Genomic DNA, 22,149 nt, shown 5'->3' with positions numbered 1-22,149 from the left:
TAGGCCTCCCCTCAGCCCTCCATCTTCCCAGCTCTCTTTCCTCCTCTCCATCTTTTCATTTCCAGCCATCTTCTGCCCTACCCCAAGTGCCCCTGCAACTATAGCCGAGGGAGAACAGTGTGGGCATCCCAGAGGGGAAAGGGCGGCCTACACCCTCCTCCGCGCCTCGCTTCCCCCGGCTGGTCCCCTAGCAACAGAGCCGTCTCCCGCCCAATCAGCGGGCGCGTTCCGTCACTAGCCAATAGGAGAGCCGGCACGAAAGCGAGGCCGCGGAGAGTCGGCGCTGTGGTCCGCCATTTTGGCTTCCGAGAGACAAAAGAGACGAAGCGGCGCAGGAGCGCGGAGCACCTCCGGCAGGTAACGGGCGTTTTGCTCCTCCCTTAAGCTCCCGTTAGCGGTTCGCTCCGTCGTGCGCGCTCTGCTCACGACCGTTGGGCACGCGGAGCGCCCCGCAAACGGTTTGGGGGGGAAAAAAAACAAACAACCCCGTTACGCCGAGCCGTGGGAAGGAAACGTCCTCTGGCCACTTCCCCCCCCCCCCGGCCTGCTTTCATTTCTCCCCCCTTTGTGCTAATGAGAAAAAGAACAGAAACAAAACGGGACCGTTCGCTTGACTTTGATCTGGTCCTTTTGCAAACAGGGCGGGGTAACCTTTTGTTGAACCCTAAGAAGGTGCTTTGCTCCCCCCCCCCCACCATGGTAGCATAAATCCATCTCTAGAGTCCACAAAAGGGGCTCCAGGTGACTTAACTAGTGTAGAGGACTATTGATTTTGTGGCTCCCGCTGCTGACTGTAAGACAATGAACAGGTGGACTGCGATGCCCCCCCCCTAACCCCTAGTTTAGGGTTACCATATGGCTCCAGGAAAAGGAGGACGGATTGAGACATCCGGGTTTTACTTTCTACTGAAAACAATGGCAGGAAGGAGAGGACAGATAAAGAGACATCTGGGGCTTTATTGAAAGCACTGGGAGTAAAACCCGGATGTCTCAATCCGTCCGCCTTTGTCTGGAGCCATATGGTAACCCTACGGGCCTGGCTCCTCTTTCTGACCAAAACCAAACATCTGTCTTGGGAGCTGCTGAATTAGTGCATCTGAGAAGGGCCCTAGGCATTGCCTGGGCCTTAATCCTGCTCTAGTTGCAAGTTTCACCCTTGAGTCTCGCGCAAGTGAAGGTCAAGAAAAGATGATCTATTGGGCCAATTTAAATATGTTTCTTTGACTGGCTTCCCCCTCCCACCTCCTCTTCCTCCTAATATTTGAGTCCAGTGTCTGTAGATCTGATGGGGGGGGGGGCTGACAGTAGATCTAGAAACCTCTTAATCTGGAGGTGCGAAGCTCACTCTGCCACTTGATCTCTGCAGCCGTGCATAACCACTGACCTTTAATCTGTTCCTTAATCATGTGTATTCAGCTGTGCATTTACCTGGCATTGATTGGTGGATTCCACATAGGCCAAATGTAATCAGGTATTAAATAAGGAAGACAAAGCCTTGTTTGTTTTTCTCTTTCTTATTGTTTCATTTCCCCCTTCCTCTCCACACACTTTCATTGGTTTATTTTCAAGAACCTCGAGTGGAAACCTGAATTGCCTTGGTTAATATCAGGTTGCCTTTTAAGCACATAATCGCTGCACAGAGATTAAAGACAGAGATTAAGGAAGGGCAAAGTTGTCATTTTAATCCTTCTGTGTTTTCAGTTTATCACTTGCTGGCATCCGTTACTGTAAATGTCTGAAAGGATGCAACAGCAATAGTTTTGAGTATCTGGAAAATTAGTAGGACCACCTTTTCTCATGCAACTTGTGAACGTTTTAATAATTTGTTTAGTACAGAAAAATATATTTATGTATGTATAAACTTGTTTGCTCATGATGTCATAAACCAGTGTGGTAGGCTAGATTTCTGTGATGTAACATTTTTAAAAATTAAGTTAAAGTATAGAAATACAGTTTTTTGTTGGTGGATGTTGGATATGAGGATGGCTCATGTAACTGTAGTGGGGTGTAAAGGTTACATTAGGTAAGATTAAAACTATTCTCTTAAAAATATTAAGATCTAATTCAGTGTGCCGTGTTTCTTTAACATTTGAAAAAGGAGTGTTTATAAATGGAGGATTTTGTGGACATTGAAATTTTTGTTGCCTATTTATTTTTTTGTCTGTTATCAATTTCCTTTATTCCAATAGCACAGTGTTTACAAGTGGAAGCAAGGAAATACAGTAGACTGTAACTGTGAGGCCACACCACTGCCTCATAATGTGCTGCTGAGGTCATAACAAAACATGAGATACCACCTTCACAAGATGAACATCTGACAATAGAAGAACAAAAATGACCAATGATGCTAAAAATGCTTTTTTTTCTATTAAATAATACTGCTTTATTCTTCAAATAAAGGACTCAATATGAATGTGTTTTGGCCCTGTGGCCTGCATCAGGAGTCTTGATAAAGCTATTGTATATCCACACTCCAACTATTACTGTTACCTTAAATCTTGGAATGTGGTTATAGATGTATGTATACCAATCATCTACTGAAGCTGGAAGACAATTAGAGCTCCAGCCTCAGCACCCTGAGGAAGTGGGTTCAAATCCCAGGCTGCTCCTTGTGACCTTAAGCAAGTCACTTAATTCTCCACTGTCCCAGGTACATTAGATAGTCTGTGAGCTTGAGTACCTGATTTGTAACCCATTCTGAGCTGCTTTGGGAGGATGGGCTAAAAAAAAAAAAATTGAATAAATAAATTTGATGATTGTTATACATACATCTATGGCCACATTCCAAAACTGAAGGTACCAGTAATAGCTGGAGCGCTGATATACAGTAGCTTTATCAAGAAGAGACTCTTGATGCAGGCCACAGGAACAAAACACATTCATGTGGAGTCCTTTATTTGAAGAATAAAGCAGTATTAGTTAATAGAAAAAAATAAGCATTTTTAGCATCATTGGTCACCTTTATTCTTCCATTGTCTACTGAGGTCATAAAACATTTTCCCTTTAATTCTCCTAACGACATATGAAAATTTATAGACATTTAGCTTTGTTTTTGTTCTGTAATTTTACTTGGTTTTATTCAGATGAAAATGTGAATTAACCAGGATACTCCATTTTTGAAGACTTTAAAAAAAAGAATATCAAGTACAATGTCGGTATGTAAAAAATAATGTGTTTAAAATAAAGATAATGAAGGGAATAGACTTAGTAGATAAAGACAGGTTGTTCACCCTCTTCAAGGTAGAGAGAAACGAGAGGACACTCTAAAGTTGACAGGGGATAGATTCCGTACAAACGTAAGGAAGTTCTTCACCCAGAGTGGTAGAAAACTGGAACACTCTTCCGGAGGCTGCTATAGGGGAAAACACCCCCCAGGGATTCAAGACAAAGTTAGACTTATAAGATCATGAAGGGTATAGAGAGAGTAGAGAAGGACAGATTCTTCAAACTTTCGAAAAATAAAAGAACAAGAGGACACTTGGAAAAGTTGAAAGGGGACAGATTTAAAACGAATGCTAGGAAGTTCTTCTTTACCCAACGAGTGGTGGACACCTGGAATGCGCTTCCAGAGGGCGTAATAGGGCAGAGTACAGTACAGGGGTTTAAGAAAGGATTGGACAATTTCCTGCTGGAAAAGGGGATAGAGGGGTATAAATAGAGGATTACTGCACAGGTCCTGGACCTGTTGGGCCGCCGCGTGAGCGGACTGCTGGGCATGATGGACCTCAGGTCTGACCCAGCAGAGGCATTGCTTATGTTCTTATGTTCCTGCTGAACCAGAATGTACGCAGGTGAGGCTGGACTCATTTAGAGTACTGGTCTTTGACCTAAGGGCCACCGCGTGAGTGGACTGCTGGGCACGATGGGCAATTCTTATGTTCTAACTATATAATGGTTAAATAATGTACTGAATGTGTGCTTTGTGATTAATTTTTGAAATATCAGTTATTTCATTCATTATATGGCACAATTTCAAATTTGCCAAGCAAAAATAACATTTTAGTTTCAAGTTTATTTCTTATTTGATATACTACTGCCCATTGATACAGCAATCTGAGAGGTTCACAATCTAGTCAGGCACTCTTAAGTATTTTCCCTCTCTGTCCTGGCAGGCTTGCAATCTAACTATGTATCCTTTTTCAGTTTAGCTACATCTTCCCATTATAGCGTACATGATGTAATTGCACATTTATTCCATATTATCTGCACTTTTCAAGGTGCTGCAGTTATACACGTTAGTTCTAAGATTTTAGAATGTTTCATTGCATATGTTTTAAGATTTTTGTGGTTGGTACAAATATAGGAATGGCAGTGTCATCCTTTCATGTTTGTGTAAACAAGAGTTTTTGTTTTTTACATAAAGAGTAGCATTTCCTTATTATTCATGCCAATGTGTGTTCTCAAACCCCCTGAGACTTTGTGCTAACTTCTGCTACTGCCTTCATGCTTTAAATAGGCGGTGGTAGAAGGAAGTGGATGAGGAAGTGGGTGGGAGGTCTTCTGTTTTGATTTCAACATCTGGGGGGTCACATGAATTTTTAAATTAAAATGGGATCATACCAGATAAAGTAAGTGAAAGGTATTATCAACTATTGTCCCAGCACAGCATGCACATTTGACAGAATTCTTTACTTTCATTTAACATAGGAGAACAAGCAAATGAAAACAATAAAAAATGCTTGCCTTGCAGGTGAAAAGAGTTGTTAAATGTTAAGGAAAAAAAATTCACTGGCTGGACAATGTTATCCGACAGCTGTTTTTAGTCGCTGATGCTTAATTGCTGACAGCAAGTGCCTTTGGTAACTAGGCAACCCAGTTGTATCAGCACCTGTTTTTCTGAAGATACAAAAATTTTCCATTGCTGTATCATGCAAAGATTGCAGAGCAAATATGCACTGCCAAGATTCTTCCATTTATAACAAATTTTTGTCACTCAAGGTTAATGTTATTTTAAAGTCATAGCATGTTGCACTGGGTTGAAAAAAAAATATGAATCACCTTATATGTCGCATAATTCTGTAGTGATGCCATAGAATTGTCATCTGTGATGTAATAACAGTGCAGAACAGTGTGTATTCTGGCTGATGTGGCAGCCATAACTCGAATTCCAGTACTGTTTGTTAGTCCCATGTTAATACTGTAGCATAGGTATTTGAATTCAGTTTTCCATGTTTTTAAATTTTTAGTATTCATATCTAAGACTAGAAAATTTCCCAGAATCCAGGTTCCTCAGGTGTCTAAAGTGTAGCTCCTGATACCTACTGGACTGGAGAGGAGCAAGTGATGCTGGCTGGGGAGATGCTGCTCCGGTAGGGTTGCGTCTGCGCTGAGTAAAGTGACGAGACTAGGAAGGTAAAGCAAAAAAATAACAATAAAAAGGGTATTTAACTAAGGTGCCAGGGAAATAGTCACTGTTCCAACATATTGCACTACTATGAACACATTGGCATTATTAACAAAATTACCAGTTCCATATGATTATGGCATTTTTTCTATCCTGGATTACTACCAGGAAACAGACATGCACTGCTAAGTTAGGATTACGTTTTGTCGACACTAAAGAATGCGTTTAAAATCTCATCCTAGATCTAACATAAGGAAGGATTCAGGTGGGTGGAAAAATGACTCTTCTCTGTCCTGGGTATAACTAGACCAATTGTCTCAAACTTGCGGCCCGGGGGGCCACATGGAGCCCGCCAGGTCCTACTTTCCTACTTTGAGGCCCTCGGTATGTTTATCATAATCACAAAAGTAAAATAAAACAGTTTGTTGATCATATATCTCTAGCTATAAATGACAATATTATTATTAAGACTTAGCCAAACTATAACGAGTTTTACCTCTTGCAAAATTGTCATTTCTTTAATAAGACATTAACTCTTTTTTTCTGAGGCCCTCCAAGTACCTACAAATCCAAAAAGGGGTCCTTTTAGGAATGCCCATGATCTGCCTATGCTCCTCCCTTGGCCATGCCCCCTTATCAGATTCATACACTAGAACTAAAGTGCACCGTTTGTAGAAGTTATATGTGCACTGGCTGTGTGTACAGATTTGCATGCACAGTTTATGATGTTATATGTAGAATTTGGGGGATCATTTAAAACTTGAATGCTACTGCTTTATGGCAGTGGTGTACTTTTATCATCGAGCACTCTGCTGTATGTTCTTGTCAATATCGATTGTAGAATAAACGTAATGCTTTTGAAGTCTTATCGTAGAAGCATTTCTCACTTCTATGTAAGAACATAAGAATTGCCACACTGGGGCAGACCGAAGGTCCATCAAGCCCAGTATCTTGATTCCAAATGTGAATTTGAGTTATCTAATTCTGACCATGGAGCGATACACATCCCTTTTTAATAATTCCTATCATCTTGTTTGCTTTTTTGGCCACCGCTTCATATTGGGTGGAAGGTTTCAGCGTATTGTCTACAATGACACCCAGATGTTTTTCTTGGGCAATGACCCCCAAAGTAGACCATAGCATCTAGTAACTATGATGTGGGTTATTCTTCCCAATGTGCATCATTTTGCATTTGTCCCCATTAAATTTCATCTGCCATTTGGACGCCCAGTCTTCCAATTTCCTAAGGTCTGCCTGTAATTTTTAACAATCTGTATGTGTTTTAACAACTTTGAAATAGTTCTTTATAAAATGTATGTACTGCTATGCCTGCCAATTATATAAAATAGGAGATAAATACTCAGCCATGATGTATTACAATAATTTTTTTTAGGTTGCAATAGTCTCTCTCTCTTTTTTTTTTTTTTTTTTTTTTCTTTTTACAGGAACTTTCCCCCTCTTATTTCAGTGTTTCCTTTAGTAGAACTGTGTTTGAATTTTATTTTATATTTATCATAGAGCAAGTATGCAAACCTCTTGGTTTGAGGACACATTGTTCTCTCTCCTCTCTTAGCCACTAGAAATCTATTCAAATGTGAGAGTTGGAGGAGGGGAAGGATTCCCTGAAGATTTGAAGCAGGGCTCTTTTAATTGGCATTGAATCGGGCTGCTGGCGCTAAGTTTTTATAAAGGAGATAGAACAGCTTTTAAGCTAGAATGGGGGGGATGAGAACTGACAGTCACTCAGGAGCACGTGCTTTGGAGTGAAGTGTCTGGGAGACTCCATCATCCGACAAGTTGAGAGCCACATAGCAGGAGGAAGACAGGATCGACTGGTAACCTGCCTACCAGGAGCCACGGTGGAGGATATAGTGAGTCGCATCGACAGGATCATCAACAGTGTGGAAGGAGGAGATGTAGCGGTGGTGATCCATGTTGGGACAAAAGACGTGAGCAACAGGAACTACAGCAGGGAAACACTGAAAGACCAGTTCCGGATGCTAGGAAGGAAGCTGAAGATCAGAATGCCAATGGTAGTGTTTTCGGAGATATTGCCAGTACCCAGGGCCGACGGGAAGAGGCAGACGGAACTGCAAACAATGAACGCATGGATGAGATGCTGGTGTGAGTAAGAAGGATTCCACTTTGCGCAACTGAATGGCGTTCTGGGGGAAGAGCAAGCTATACATGAAGGATGGACTCCACCTCAGCAGAGATGGAACAAAGCTACTTGCAAGCAACATCAAGTGAGAAATTGAGAAGTTTTTAAACTAAGAAGGGGAAAGCCGACAGTCGACCAAGAGTCGATGGTTCGGGAAATGTTACACCCAGAAGATACCATGCAAAAAGATTGCAGGGAAGACTCACTGTCATAGGCAAGATAGAAATCCCGATGGATCGAAAGGGACAAAAGTAAGGGAGACAAAAGGAGGAAGAAAGTAACAGGCCGCAAACTTAAGTGTATGTACACAAACGCAAGGAGCCTACAGAATAAAATGGGGGAATTGGAAGCTATAGCACAAAAAGATAATCTAGACATCATCGGAAACATGGTGGAACGAGGACTGGGACACTGTACTACCGGGATACAAGCTGTACAGCAGAGACAGAGTATGACAAAAAGGTGGGGGTATTGCCCTATACATAAACGAGGGAATTGAGTCTACCAGAGAGAGAACACACTGGAAACGAACAATAAGGGAGAGCCTCTATGGGCCAAAGTACCGGGAACAAATGGAACGAATACGCAGATCGGCATCTACTACCGACCCCCCAGGGCAGTCCGAAGAGATTGATGAAGAAATGACAGACGAGATTAAACACGGATGCAAGGGAGGCAACACAGTTATCATGGGTGACTTCAATTATTCGGGGATAGATTGGAACCTAGGCAACTCCAGCTGCAGTAGAGAGACCAAGTTCCTGGATGCGGTAGGTGATTGCTTCTTGGAACAACTTGTCATGGAAAATATGAGAGGAAATGCAATTCTAGACTTAATTCTAAATGGACTACGAGGACCGGCACAAGGTATAGAAGTAGAAGGGACGCTGGGAAACAGTGATCACAACATGATCCACTTCAACCTAGTCACAGGAGCAAAAAATCGATCCAGAACGACTGCCACACCACTGAACTTCCAAAAAGGGAACAAATAAGGGATGAGAATCATGATGAGGAAGAAGATTAGGAAGAGGATAAGCGCTGTAAACACTCTAGAGCAAGCATGGACCCTTTTTAAGGACACAGTCACAGAAGCGCAAAATTTATATATACCGCGTATCAACAAGAGTTCCAAGAGGAAGAAGAACAAGTAACCGGCGGAGAGAAGGCCCCAGCGGGGAAAGCTGCAAAGCAACCTGTTAAGAGCTGCTGCCATTTTGCAGGCTTTGGAGTTGGAGGTATGTCAGGCTCACGGTGGGAGGGTCGGTGGGGTTCCGCTGCACAGAGGGATGGGAAGGAGGGATAGAAAGACGCTTCAGAGGGAAGGCCCATTCAGAACGCTGCCACTTTTTTTGAGGCCTCGGAGCCGCTGCACAAGTAGATGGTTGGGAGGCGAGGAAAGATGCTGCACTGGGGGGGGGGGAAGAAAGGAAAGAGGAAGAATTTTGGTAGGGGAGAGGTGATGGGCAAATCAGGCCGCATTAGTGTCATGGATGGAGTCAGGGAGTGTTGGGGTGGCTTTGGCAGTCTATCTTAACTAGGGCTTATATTAGGACCGTCTTTAAAAAATCATGCTAGGGAAACACCATAGTTTTGCTTAACTACAAGCAGCAAGAGTGTCCTCTTCTGGGGAAAATAGTATGCAACAGGGCTAGCAGTTATTCTGCAGGCTAAAAATATGTAAGAGATGATAAAGAAATGTCCTGATTATGTTGCCTTGGTTTTCTTAGTAAAGAAGCTCATTTGCGCACAAGTCTTGCCATTAGATTCCCTTTTTTGTTTTCCCTACTAGAATATTGAGTTAAACTTAACTTTTTTAAATGGCCTTAATTTCAGAATAGGCTTATGGAGGTTACTGTTGAATTTAAGTTTGATTTTTGCTTTTGAAGATCAGAGGTTTTCATCTTTAACAGTAGGTACAATTTTCTATAATTTTGAACCTCTTTTGGTTAATTTAGTCTCATGATTATAACCATAGAACTCTGGCAAATAAGCTTTATGCGTTAAAAGTGAAATTATTTCCAATCCCTACTATAATTGTGGTTTGTGGAAGGCAGTAGCAGTGTAATTACTCAAATTAGAAAAGTCTTGAAAATAATTTTAACATTGCCCAAATTTATATGGCATCATGAATGATATGTTCTTTCTCAGTTCAGGCGAAAACCATTGGCACATCGTTGCATCTTTTGAGCTGTATGTATCACATAAACATGCCTAGCTGCAAAATTATGCCATATAAGTCGAGAAAAACTCCTGGGTTCATTTGATTAACACTAGATCTTCTGTATGTCTGTTTGATGCTTTGTATGTTCATAGTCATTGATATCAAAAGGAATCTATTTGGTTGAGAACAGGCCAAAATAAGATTTGGCCTTTTTTAATTTTTGCATTCATATTATCATGGAAAGGAGTGTTTTGAAAGTCAAATTTCAGCTCCCTTTTATCGTTGATTTTTTAAATTGAAAAAAGTGCTCTGAGAAATGGCAAAACAAAAACAGCTGAGAACAGCAGTGTTTCCCTTTTGTGTCAGCAAGTCTGCCTTTGCATTTCTGCCAAGTGCAGCAGAGGATTGGCTAAAATTTTAGTGGGAGGAGAAAACGAGATTGTTTTTCTCCTCTTGCATGACATCACTCTATTTGCCTTGGTGCACAAAGCTCCCCAGGCTCATTTGAGTTTCTGCTGGCAAAGAGGAGTGACTTGGGTTTTGTTCCTCGCTGACTGTAAGGAAGAAACTGTTGACTCTGTTGGATGAAAAAGACTGGACACAGTTACTTAGTGGAGAATTTTGTTTATTTTAACAGAATCACAGAACTGGACTAAGCCGCTTTTAAGAAATAGTTTGAAAAGTGCTGCCTTTGTGCTGTTTTTACTACTGCTATTCGCTCAATCTAATGTGCTACAAGGATGAGCCCAGCCTTCGGAGCCATGGAAGTGGAACACTATGCAAAGGGAGTTCTGCTCGAACCTTTCCTCCATCAAGTTGGGGGCCATTCCTGTGTCCTTCGTTTTAACGACAAGACTATCTGTAAACCTCTTATCCAAAGGGAGCACCAGTTCTATGAAACTCTTCCCACAGAAATACGTAGATTTACGCCTCAGTATAAAGGTAAGATTTTAAACGTGTGTCTTGTGGATGTTCCAAAAAAAGCCCTCTTCATTGTTGAAGAGATTTTAGGATTTTTCTTTTATCATATCTGTTGATGTTATCAGGGGCAGGCTCTGATGCGAGGGGTGAGATGTTGGCCAGTGGGTCTCTGAGCTGACAATAACAGCTTTAGAGTAGCACAGCTCTGCTGACGATAACCCTTGTATCTCGCATGGGTCTAAATGGGTAAGTGATTTCCATTGAGACCGATGTTTGACATATTATTATTGTTCTCGGTCATATGGATTACAATCATATGTTTTCCTTTTTTTTTTCTCTCTCTTGTGTTCTCTGTACTTTTAAACCTTTTTTCAGTTATTTGGATAAGGTTACTTGATTTCAGGTTGCATAAACGTTTTTGGCTGTGTTTTGTTTAAACTTGATTGAACTCAACTGTTTTTTAACCACCATAAATGAGCGCACAAGAGAGCAACCAAGAATGTTTGCAGTTTGTTTCAGCCTTTAAGGAAATGAAACTTCGTGGAAATTAGCTAGGCAAAGATGAAATAATCACCATGAAGCTGAGTCAGATGGTATGTAGGTGTTGAAATTTAAGCTCTATGAACACTGCAGTATTCTTAGCTTTTCTTAGGATAGTTTGAAGGTACTTAACTTATAAAATGTTTTAATGTTTTCTCTTTTTTTAAAATTTTAAAAGGTAACCTTTTTCTAATGAAAAAGTCACCATTTTTAAAGTTATGGTTCGCAAACTGTAATAGTTTATGTAATAGCATGCATTTAGTGTGTCTTTTCATAGGGGGGTGGGGGGAGGCCTGATTTGGTCTCTTGTTTTTTTTCCAGGAGAAAGCCAAGGAGCTTTTTGCTAGGTGGCTGCCCCTCCCTTTTTTCACATAGGCCATTCTTTCGCACTTGACAACAGTGCTTGTGTTCTCCCTTCCCAGCTACTGTATGTCCCATTGCTGCCTGTATATCGCCTAGAACTCTCCCATCTGGCCCCGTGATGAGAGCAGCAAGAACTGTGCACACTGTTGTAAGGAAAAATAAGAGGCAGAGTTAAAGGACTGTAAAGAAAACCACTCTGTCAGTTTGTACCAACATGTCATCGACAACAGCTGAACCAGTCATATAAATCAGTATTGGGAGAAATACTCTACCTCAGAGACTTTTACAAAATCCAAAGCTTTGCACTAGAGACTGTTGTCATGAACAGAAACTATAAATAAAAAGGTTCACCATGTTTTTATGTATCATATTCTGATTTTCTTTTGTATTTCGTTCACAGTACTGCCTAATTAATATCAGTAATTTTTGTTTCTTATTAAACACAAAGAATAAAAAAAAGAAACATACAAAACAACCCTTCAAAAAATAAAACAGACTTGCAAATAAACGTGGTGATTCAAAGGGGAGGCCTTTCAACTAGTATTTGTTGTATTGTGCTGTTCTGTTTGGCTCTTCTATCTTCTCCTTTACATTTTGAAAGCTATTAACAACCTGCCACCAGATTTGGGTGAGAAGTGAATGCTTTTGGCTTTGCTGTAGTGCAAAACTTAAAAGCGTTTTTGGTGTTTTTGTGCAGGATAACTTTTCTCTGCAAAATGTAAATAGGAAATGTGTTACATCACTTTCAGGGCTAGATGAGTTCATCAAAAATAAAAAGATGAATAAACATTTTGAATTGAAAATGTCTCCTGTTATTATTTGGTCCTTTTTTGCCCACATGTATTAGAGGGAGAAGACTCTCTGGTCTCAATATTGCTTGTGTCTTGATGACGGAATTGTCTTTGTCAGATGTGTGTCTGTCCAGGTGTTTTGGTATTTGTTAGGTTGACAGATGAGTTTTGGCCTGTGGCAGGATAAAAACTAAGGACTGGGTAAGAGCAAAATAATAAAATAATTATGTTGTTGAAGAGTAATATTGTTGCACAAAGCATGTACATGTGCCATCACTGTAATCTCTAATTGGTTTCTCTTCCCCTCCCCTTTCTTGCTATCCCAGGTGTTGTGTCGGTGAGCTTTGAGGAAGATGAAGATGGAAACTTGTGTTTAATAGCATATCCATTAAATGGGGACCAGTCCAACTTGGAAAACGTAGATAATTCTGACTGTGAACCTAAAAATAAAGTGTCACGATGGACTAATAAGAAAACTGTTTTACTAGAAAATGACAACATTACCAAAGATCGGGTTAGACAGCACAGGAAAGAAGAGAAAATAAAAAGGTAGGTTGGTAATATTCATGAAGTTCTTGCAAAATTATTAAGATGTTCAAATTGATTCTATAGATAAAGGTTGTTCTAGAGAATCACTAAATATGGAATCAGTGTAAGGGATGGGCCATTGTTTAAAACGAATATCATTCACAGTTAAGTATGCATATTATGTTTAAGAAAAGTGCACTATGGGGGGAATTCAGTAAATGGTGCTGGAAAAGAATATTGCTTAGTGCTGGTTCTTGCACCCACTCTGGGCATCAGACTTGCGCTTACTGAAACCTGGCGTAAATCCTGGCATGCAAGTTGGGAGCAGAGGCTCATTCTGTCAGTATGGGCAACTTTTTGGAATGCCCATGAATCACCCATGCCCTCTTTTGGATTGCATGCTATGGGATTTAAATGCACAGCATTATAGTATATTGCACAGCCAGATGCACACATGCAAATTTTAATTGGTGGCAATTAATGTCAGTAATTATAACATCCAGTTATTTGATGGCTGATGGCTCGGTAGTCAATTAGGTTACTTGTGCATCTTTGGGTACCATGTATAGAATCTAGGGTTATGAAGGTGTAGTGCGCTCTCTTAACAATGTTTGTTAGCCAATGATAAAAAAACCCATCATTTTTGGGGTACCTATCCCTAGTCGGTAAATTTCTACAGCAGTGGGTGCTTGGTATAGAACACAGCCAAAGTTAGTGATAAGCAAAATTACACATAAGAGAATGACATTAATTTCACTTTTAATCCAAGGATCGAGTGGAGGAGGAGAGAGGGAGCAGCAGGATACTCTTCCTCTCCTCTGACTATCGCTCTCCTTTCACATTGTGCGTAAATTACCATGGGGGCACAAGAGAACGCATGTTGTCTTGAAGTAGAAAAGCAGCATGTTTATTAATAGACTGATTGCTTAGCCTCTGTCTTTGTTGGTATAATTTCTTTACTACATACAAAAAAGTACAGTTAACACGCTCTTATTTTTCACTGGTTGCAGAGAACAAAGTTTAATGCCCACAGTGTCTAGCACTTAGTTTATTATTTTTTTTGCATGGAATAAATATCCCAAAATGTTAAAACACTTTGCTGTCAAGTTTGCAGTGACATTTTTGGTGGTATTGAACTTTGTTTCTATTTCTTGTTTTCCAGCCATAAATTAGATGATGAATTTGAGTGGCTGAAGAAATCTGAAGTCTTATATTATAGCTTAGAGAAAAAAGGACACATTAGTTCACAGTTTAAGCATAATCCTTGGAGTATGAAGTGTCATCAGCAACAGTTACAGCGCATGAAGGAAAATGCAAAACACCGAAACCAATACAGTATCCTTTTACAGAAAGTAAAGAATCTGATGGATATTATTTTCTATCTCCATTTCCTGATAACCAGTTGTTATCAGGGGGTCCTTTTACTAAGATGTACTAACTGATTTAGCACACTTTAACAATTAGCGTGCACTAAATGCTAAGACACTCATAGGAATATAATGGGCTTCTTGGCATTTAACATATGCCTTATTAAAAGGACCTCTAGGTCTTCAGCAGTTTACTGTTAATTCTTCTGACAAGATCTGTGATTGATTTATGTTGTAACGTGAGAGTGTCTGATGCAGGGACAAAATGATCCCATATTGCAGATAACAAGAAATGGATTTGTGGGTTAATATGAAGTGATTCATGATTGGGATAGCAAAAATGACAATTCAAACAATAGGGCCAGGACGGAGCTTCCTATTTTATGGCATTTCCATCGGGGTAGACTTGTTTTAATAGTGGCCTCTTTTCTGGAGATGGTATGGACAGTGCAATATCTGCTACACAAAGAATCATTGCATGTTTTAATTCAGTTAGTTTACAGAAACTGAAATTGGAAAGTGATCATTGATTTTAAAAGACATTTCCATGGGCAAAATAATGTTTCTTAGCAGCAGCAAATGAATCCAAAAGAGTGGCTTGTGTGCATCTACCAGCAGGCAGAGGTTGAGAGTATCAAGTTGTATACGATGGTATGCTTTCTAGTCATTCAGTATTCTCTATTTCCTGCTCCTGGTTTTATCTGCTGAGTAGAGTGGCCTGCAATTGGTAGCTGGGTCTAGCTCCACTAGTCTCTCCTAGGCTCCTGTTTTGGCTATGCTAACTCAGTGAGTGAGGGGTTTAGGTTTTCTGGGTGCTTATCAAAGTACAGCTGTTGGTGCCAGTTCCTTACCCATCCCTTGTAGCCCCTGCACTCCTATTGCTTCCTTATGTTAAAAAAAAAAAAATAGAATGAGTGAACTAACAAAACCCAGAGGGAGTGCAGTGGTCAAGAGGCATTCACTAGCAAAAGAGCAGCCAGATTAGTACTTTGACACTAATCAGTGCGTATGTTGCCTTGCTGTACTCTTCCATTTGTTAAGGCTTCCTTCCCGTGTCCTCTCGGTTAATCCTTAATGGGTTTGTTTTGGGGGCTTTTCATTTTGTCCTGCCCATGTGGCAACTGTTAAAAATACAAAAAAACAACAATTTCTGGGTTTCAGTTCTTCTCTGTACCCTCGGGGAGAGCAGCGTCCCCCCTCTCCCATGGTGTAGCCAGCGGCCGCCGTTTGAAGTTGAATGGCAATGTGGGGTTTTGGTTGGATGAGACTTGGCATCTGCCAACCAAAGGGACCTTCGTGCTGTGTGCTTCCTGGCGGTAAAGCCTTAATGAGGCTCTCTTTCTCTCTGGGTCTCATTTGTGGTTTCCCTTTTTAACGATCAGGCCCAGGAGTGGAGGAAATTTTTGTTGGCATCTCTAGCTGTCTGACTTTGCAGCATCAGCTTTGCTTTAGGGCACTGCTATGTCTTCTCACCAGCTTCTTGGCGAGCGAGCTCCAGGCCCAGAGTTAAAAGGAAAAAAACAAACAAACCTGATGTGTGCAATTTATAGCCATGTTGGAGAGCCTTTCAGCAGCATAGCGAAGCCGTGTGGCATTATTGGACATGGTTCCTGTGATCTTATGCTTCTGCAGAACTGCATCCTTCCTTGGGAGAGTGTGACATGATCTGGGGATCTTGTGTTTGTTTGGGACCTGCCCCGCTCTTCTGGGATGCAACATCTTTCTTAGGTATTAGAGTATAACCATGGTGAATGCATGCTTCTACAGAATCTGTCTGCTCATGCATGTTACTGTGGTCATATAACTTCTGGCTTGCTTCACTTGGGTTCAGTGAATTTCACAGCTTGCTGTACCGAGAGCACATGGCAAGCCTCTCTATTGGGTATTTCTTTTCCAGTATCCTTTCTCATTTCCCAAGTCTCCCAGAAAGGCATTTGGGATTCCTTCTGACCTTTTGGTCTGTGGGTTCCTTCCCTGTTAGGTAATGTGGGATGCCCTTCCTTGCATACAATGTTTTTACTTGTACTTGGAAGGTATTTGTGTTTTTCCTATTTAAACAAAGGAGATTTGTATGCATGAATCAAAATTTTTTCATAGATAAGTTCATTAGTTGGAGCAGTAGAACTGTAAGTCACTTGATGATCCATGTGTAAATGTCTCCTATAAACTGGTGCAGTAAAATTGGCCGAAGAAAATGGCCTGCCTATTTAACAGCATACTGGGCTAGCGGCTGCCAGCTGGCTCTAGATTTTCTAAAATGTCTGGACCTGCAATCATGCTTTCCTTAGGGGAATAAAACAACAGTGGGTTTAAAACCAAGCTTGGATTAAGCTATCCTGAAAAATTGGCAGACCTTGTTTAGAGGCAATCTCTTTCCGATCTCTGTCCTGGAAGTGCATCTAACCAGCCAGGATTAAAACCAGTGAATATGTATGAGATTATAGTACATTAGAGAGTAAGGTTTTTATTTTGTACATTTTTACTGTTCTTGGACAGGTGTACCCTAAGCTTTTTGTAAAATGGTGTAAGCTGAGTTTTTTTAGTCTAAAGATTGGGCTAGGAGAAATTCTTATTACTGCAGAAACTTGGCTTTGCTCTTGTTTTGTTTGAGTGATAAGCCGCTATTATAAGGCTTTTTTCTTTAACAAGTAAGAATTTATTCTGTTGGAAAATTTAACAAGCCGCTATGAGGTGCCATGTGTGTTAGATTTAAAGATGGGGACCCGGCAACATGGAGACGATGCATCAGAGGAGAAGAAGGCCAATCAGATCCGAAAGTGTCAGCAAAGCACGTCGGCAATTATTGGGGTCAGAGTGTGTGGCATGCAGGTAAGTATCCTGTGGGAAAGTAAAATGATAAAGCTGTACTTTTATGCTTTTTATTTTTTTTAACTTGCCCTTATGAATAATTGTTTTTTTAATAGAAAGCCATAGAAGTCTGTGCATGGGGAATATTAACAAGAATGTTGTATCTTTATACAATGTAACCCTTGCACTATAAGGACACCTCTAAGGGCAACATGTGCGCCCATGAGCTTTCATAAAGCAGGCACACAACCAGCCCCAGTAGTGCAAAAATTTGTGTATATGTGTATGTATTTTTTTAGAAAGTGGATGTATAGCATATTGCTGCCCCTGCTAAACTACACTCCTGAGAAAGCTTAGTGCCTAGTGCCTGGATGGTAAATATATTTATACACATGTATTTTATAGAAAGCACATGTACATGGTATTGCTGCCCCTGTTAAATTACACTCTTCAGAATGCCTATGCATAGTGCATATGTAAATAAACACCGTCTCGTTGGCAAACATATTTATATACAGGTATTTGATCACATAGTCATTTGAGAGATTTTTCACATGGAAAATGTTTCATAAAAGTATCTCCCCCCCCTCCCCACCATGTGTCTAAAGTATATCTATATACATTTAAGTATTTTCAGCAGCTACCGTAGTTGTAAAACAACTCTGATGTATTTTATTTAAACTTAATTAATGTACAAGGGGTTTCCCTTATTTTATCTCAAAGAAAGTTGAACCTATCCTACGTAATTTTGGATCCATCTTAATTCTCTGGTAAAAAAATATAGTTTTTTTAGTCTCCATATGTTGAGGAAAGTGAGATCCTGTCTCCACCAACGACATTTTGCTGTCCCTGTACAATCAATCATTCTTTTGAGGTTGGATTATTGTAATTCGGTCTATTTAAGTCTAACTAAGAAAAGTCTTCAAAGACTTTAGCAGATCCAGAATACTTCGGCTAGGTTGATCTTTGCAAAAAGCAAATTTGATCATGTTTACCCGCTTTTGTTAAAACTTCATTGGCTCCCAGTAATTTCTTGGGTTTACTTTAAATGGCCTGCCTAACATTTAAGATCTTGCATGGCACTCTTCCGTCTTTAATTCTTCTATCTTGGAATTCTGCAAGACCTGATATTACCAGATCTATCCAAAAGTTTAAATTATCTTTCCCCCGTTAAAAGGTGTTACACATATTGGAAAATTAGGGAAATCTCTTTACTTTAAAAATTATTGAGCTTTGGAACAATTTTCCTGTCCAGCTGCATAATTTGGGCTCTTTCCAATTATTTCAAAAACATCTGAAAACCTGGCTCTTTTCTAAAATGTTAACTTTGCTACTCTCCATGCAATCACTAATACTTATTATATTTTCCTTTCTTTAAATTTTTTGTAAACTATGTCGAGCTCTATCTTTACAGAGAAGATGCGGTACATAAGCTTAAGCTTTAGTTTAGTTTTAGTTTTAGTTTAGTTTAGATAGATTTGAGATGACTAAATAGCACTAGATGTTAGAAGATGAATGTAATTAAACTCAAATTCATTTCCGGAGAATATGGTGAAATCAGCTTAGCGGGATTTAAAAAAAGCTTGGTTAAGTTCCTAAAAGAGAAGTCCATTATTGAGATGGCTTGAAGAAATCCACTGCTTCTTACTAGGATAAGCAGCATAAAATCTGTTTTACTACTGGGGACCTGGGTTGGCCACTGTTGGAAACAAGATACTGGACTTGATGGACCTTTGGTCTTTCCCAGTATGGCAGTTCTTATGTTCTTAATGTGACACTGTATGCAGATGAGCTAAATTTTCTGATGCTTGCAGTGCAGAAGAGCCCTGAAGGTCTCACGTTCTTCCCTTGGTTGTGACTGTTTATGCTGGTTATACATACTGTTGGATCATTTTGCTGTGTAGTATATACAGTCAGGACAGTTTAAATGGCTAGTGTCAAATACCAACAGGCACATGCTATGGTTGGTGATGATGGGTATAGGGAGGCTGGTAGTCCCATTTATTCTTCAGATGACAGTGGAAAAGCCCACGTATAAAATCTCTCCTTAATTCTCTCTGAGAAATCTTAGCAATGCTGGACTTATTTTCCCCTGTTTGTTTTTATCCATCTTCTGTTTATTATGTTGTTGGTAGTGCTAGAGTGTTCCGTAGTTGCTGTCATGCTAAATCTTCCTTTTGTGTTCTCCTTCCAGGTTTACCAAACTGGCACTGGCCAGTTAATGTTTATGAATAAATATCATGGGCGAAAGCTTTCGGTTCAAGGTTTTAAAGAAGCACTTTACCAGTTTTTTCATAATGGGAAATACCTGCGCCGGGAGCTCTTTGATGCAGTTGTAAAGAAACTGACTGAATTAAAAACTGTTTTAGAAAAACAGGAATCTTACCGTTTCTATTCCAGTTCACTGCTCATAATTTATGATGGGAAGGAGCTGCCAGAAGTGGCCGTGGATTCAGACTCTGAATATTTAGAGGACCTTTCAGAGGAGTCTTCGGATGAGTCAGCAGGAGCATATGCATACAAACCTGCTACTAGTACTGTTGATGTCCGAATGATAGACTTTGCACATACAACCTGCAAATTTTATGGTGAAGATAGCATTGTTCATGAAGGCCAAGACATGGGCTACCTTTTTGGGCTTCAGAATTTACTAGCTATTATTAAAGAAATAAGAGACGAAAGCAGTGAATAAAGTTGTTTGAATGCAAACTGAATTTGTACAAAGCACTATCGTGACTGTATTCCGAATTATTAACCACTTTCTGGTGGTAGGAATCTTTGCAGCATTTGATGGGATGGACCCATCAGGCATCGAATTATTCAGAAGAGGGCATTCACATACAGTGGTGCTGGATGTAGCACTGACAAATCCCGAGTTCCTTATTTATTTCAAATCTTTCTTAAACATTCCATGTTTGATCCAAATACCTCTGTTCTTCCTGTGTGTATATGTTCAAATAAAATTCTTTTTTGTTCATTGTAAATGATGTGACATTTATTTTATGGACTCAAAGAATTTTCTTAGATCTTGACTTGTTATGTGCTTTGGAAATGCTAAAATATTACAGTAGCGATGTATTCCATTATTGCAGCTGTTGGGTGCTCTTTTTTTAAATAAGAATTTCCATACTAGGGCAGGCCAAAAGTCCATCTAGTCCAGCATCCTGTTTCCAGCAGTGGCCAAACCCGGTCACAAGTGCCTGGTAGGATAAAAAAAAAAATAGATGGCTTCCATTTTTCTTATTCCCAGGTTGACCATAATAACAGTTTATAGATTTATCCAAAACTTTTTTAAAACTCTGCTACACTAACTGCTTTTATTACAATCTCTGGCAGTAAGTTCCACAGTTTAATCATTGTAAGCGTCACAGGGGCCAAACCCAGGACCTCTTATCCCATTACACCTCTCACTGCCCAAGATTCAGTTCACACATGTCAGACACGCCTAACACACATATCGCACACGTCCAACATCTGGGCCCCGAAATTAGCCAATACCTTTTCTCACTGAAAATATTTCCAGAAGCACAACATATCTCACATCCGAAGGAAGGAAAATGTAATATATGGAAAATACACAAGGAGGCAAAATCTTATTATCCCAATATATATCTGCAGTATAATTACCAGTTACAGAAAAAAAAAGTGAAAGTTACTTGCACAAGTAATAACAGTTCTCTAAAATAAAGCTCTGATGACTCCTTGATTCACAGCTTGCTGTACCACACATTAGCAAAAGAGAGAATGAGAGAGAGTAATAAGATACGTCTTGAAGGCAGAGTAGAGTCTGAAGGAATGTCTTTAAGGACCGGCAAAAGCTGCAGCCTGTATTTGTGTACTAAGAGGAAACCTTTCCTAATCAGCTGCACTAAGAAGCGCAAGCAAGGTTATTACACATGCAATAAAAGGGAAATTATAAAGAATAATAAGAACAGTTAGAACAGACCAAAAACAGATCAGTATATAAAGTAGAAATAAGGATAGGAAGAAAAGATCTCCTTTAGTGTCTCAGGCCCAGAGACATACACGGGTACAAAGAGATTAGGACCTTAACAGTGAGCATGAGAGAGAGAGAAAGTTCAGGGCTAAAGAACAATTAGGTGAAGGTAGATGCATTGCCTAAAGACAGTTCTGTGAGGTATAACATGATGTCAGAAAGCACACACATGCAGAAAGAAAAGAGAGAGAAAGGTATGCCCAGATTCACCCAACCTCAACTTCCTTTGGCCACCGGTTGTCAGGTGTTTCGGGCATTCCTTCGTAAAGGGCAACTTTCCCTTTCCCCCCCGGAATTCTGAGTCAGGGAAAGTTTTATTCAGGAGCTTTGGCTTTGCATGGCTTCTCTTGTTTCTGCCCCTCCCCCAACCTTGGCTTAGGATACTAGTGGGCTTCCTAAGACAGGGAGTATAAGTTGTTTTATATCTTAACATAGGAGATGGCTTGAGCACTGGGGATTTTCATCAGCGTGTGCAAAGTCTACCACAATGTTCAGCATTTAAAGACTTGTTTCATGCATGATTTAAGGCATACAGGATAACAAATATGTTTGCCTGACGTGTCAGAGGAAAGGCCCTGCTGGGGCTGGCTGCGAGCAGCCTCTTTTCAGCACTGCCTCTGCTGATTGGCTGCCGCTGCTGCTTCGGTAAGAGGGGGTCCAGGAAGCCAGACCTGCATGGAGGGTGGAGGGGGACCAGAAGAGTGTATGTGTGGAGGGTCCAGCAAGGTGCAGGGGAGAGAAGATGAATGGATGCTGAACTCAAGGGGGGAGGGGAGAGAAAATGACCTAGAACATAACGACCTACAAGTGGGATTGGGGGGATGACAGAATGATGTGGGAAGGGAGACACTATTTTTACAGTAACTTTCAAGCAACCAGAAATTACAGTGTCCGGCATCCACCAATCCCCATGGGTGCCAGATAACTTGAGAGTTTACTGTATCATTCTGCTGCATCTTTGCTTAAGTGTCTAAATCAAAGCTGTTTATGTCGTACCGTGTCCATTTGTAATTATATATTTTGTACACAGTTGCACATAGCAGTTTTGGTGGGAAGGCAGATGGTTTATATAATGAAAGAATATAAAATGTTCTGCCAAATGTGTGTGTGGTGGGGGGAAGTTGGGAGGAGAAGGAAGGGTGCAGAGGGCAGATGTTGCCAAATT

General features: G+C 40.4%; 1 protein-coding gene across 2 annotated transcripts; it reads left to right on the top strand.

The window, feature by feature from the left end:
• Nucleotides 1-225: 225 nt before the first annotated feature.
• Nucleotides 226-19,971, top strand: IP6K2 (inositol hexakisphosphate kinase 2). Of its 2 annotated transcripts, none has more exons than XM_033926231.1 (6): nt 226-357; nt 10,307-10,611; nt 12,611-12,833; nt 13,975-14,147; nt 16,833-17,008; nt 19,182-19,971. In XM_033926231.1, the coding sequence occupies exons 2-6, from the start codon at nt 10,410-10,412 to the stop codon at nt 19,677-19,679; spliced, it is 1,272 nt and encodes a 423-aa protein (XP_033782122.1). In that variant the 5' UTR covers nt 226-357; nt 10,307-10,409; the 3' UTR covers nt 19,680-19,971. The 2 variants fall into 2 exon arrangements, with proteins under 2 accessions (XP_033782122.1, XP_033782123.1); XM_033926232.1 differs by lacking the exon at nt 226-357 and adding an exon at nt 5,221-5,352.
• Nucleotides 19,972-22,149: the final 2,178 nt, after the last annotated feature.

This window comes from Geotrypetes seraphini, chromosome 17 (assembly GCF_902459505.1).
Source record: "Geotrypetes seraphini chromosome 17, aGeoSer1.1, whole genome shotgun sequence".
Taxonomy (NCBI): Eukaryota; Metazoa; Chordata; class Amphibia; order Gymnophiona; family Dermophiidae; genus Geotrypetes; species Geotrypetes seraphini.
Note: the sequence above shows the minus strand (reverse complement) of the source record. Positions and strands in the feature narration are given on the sequence as shown.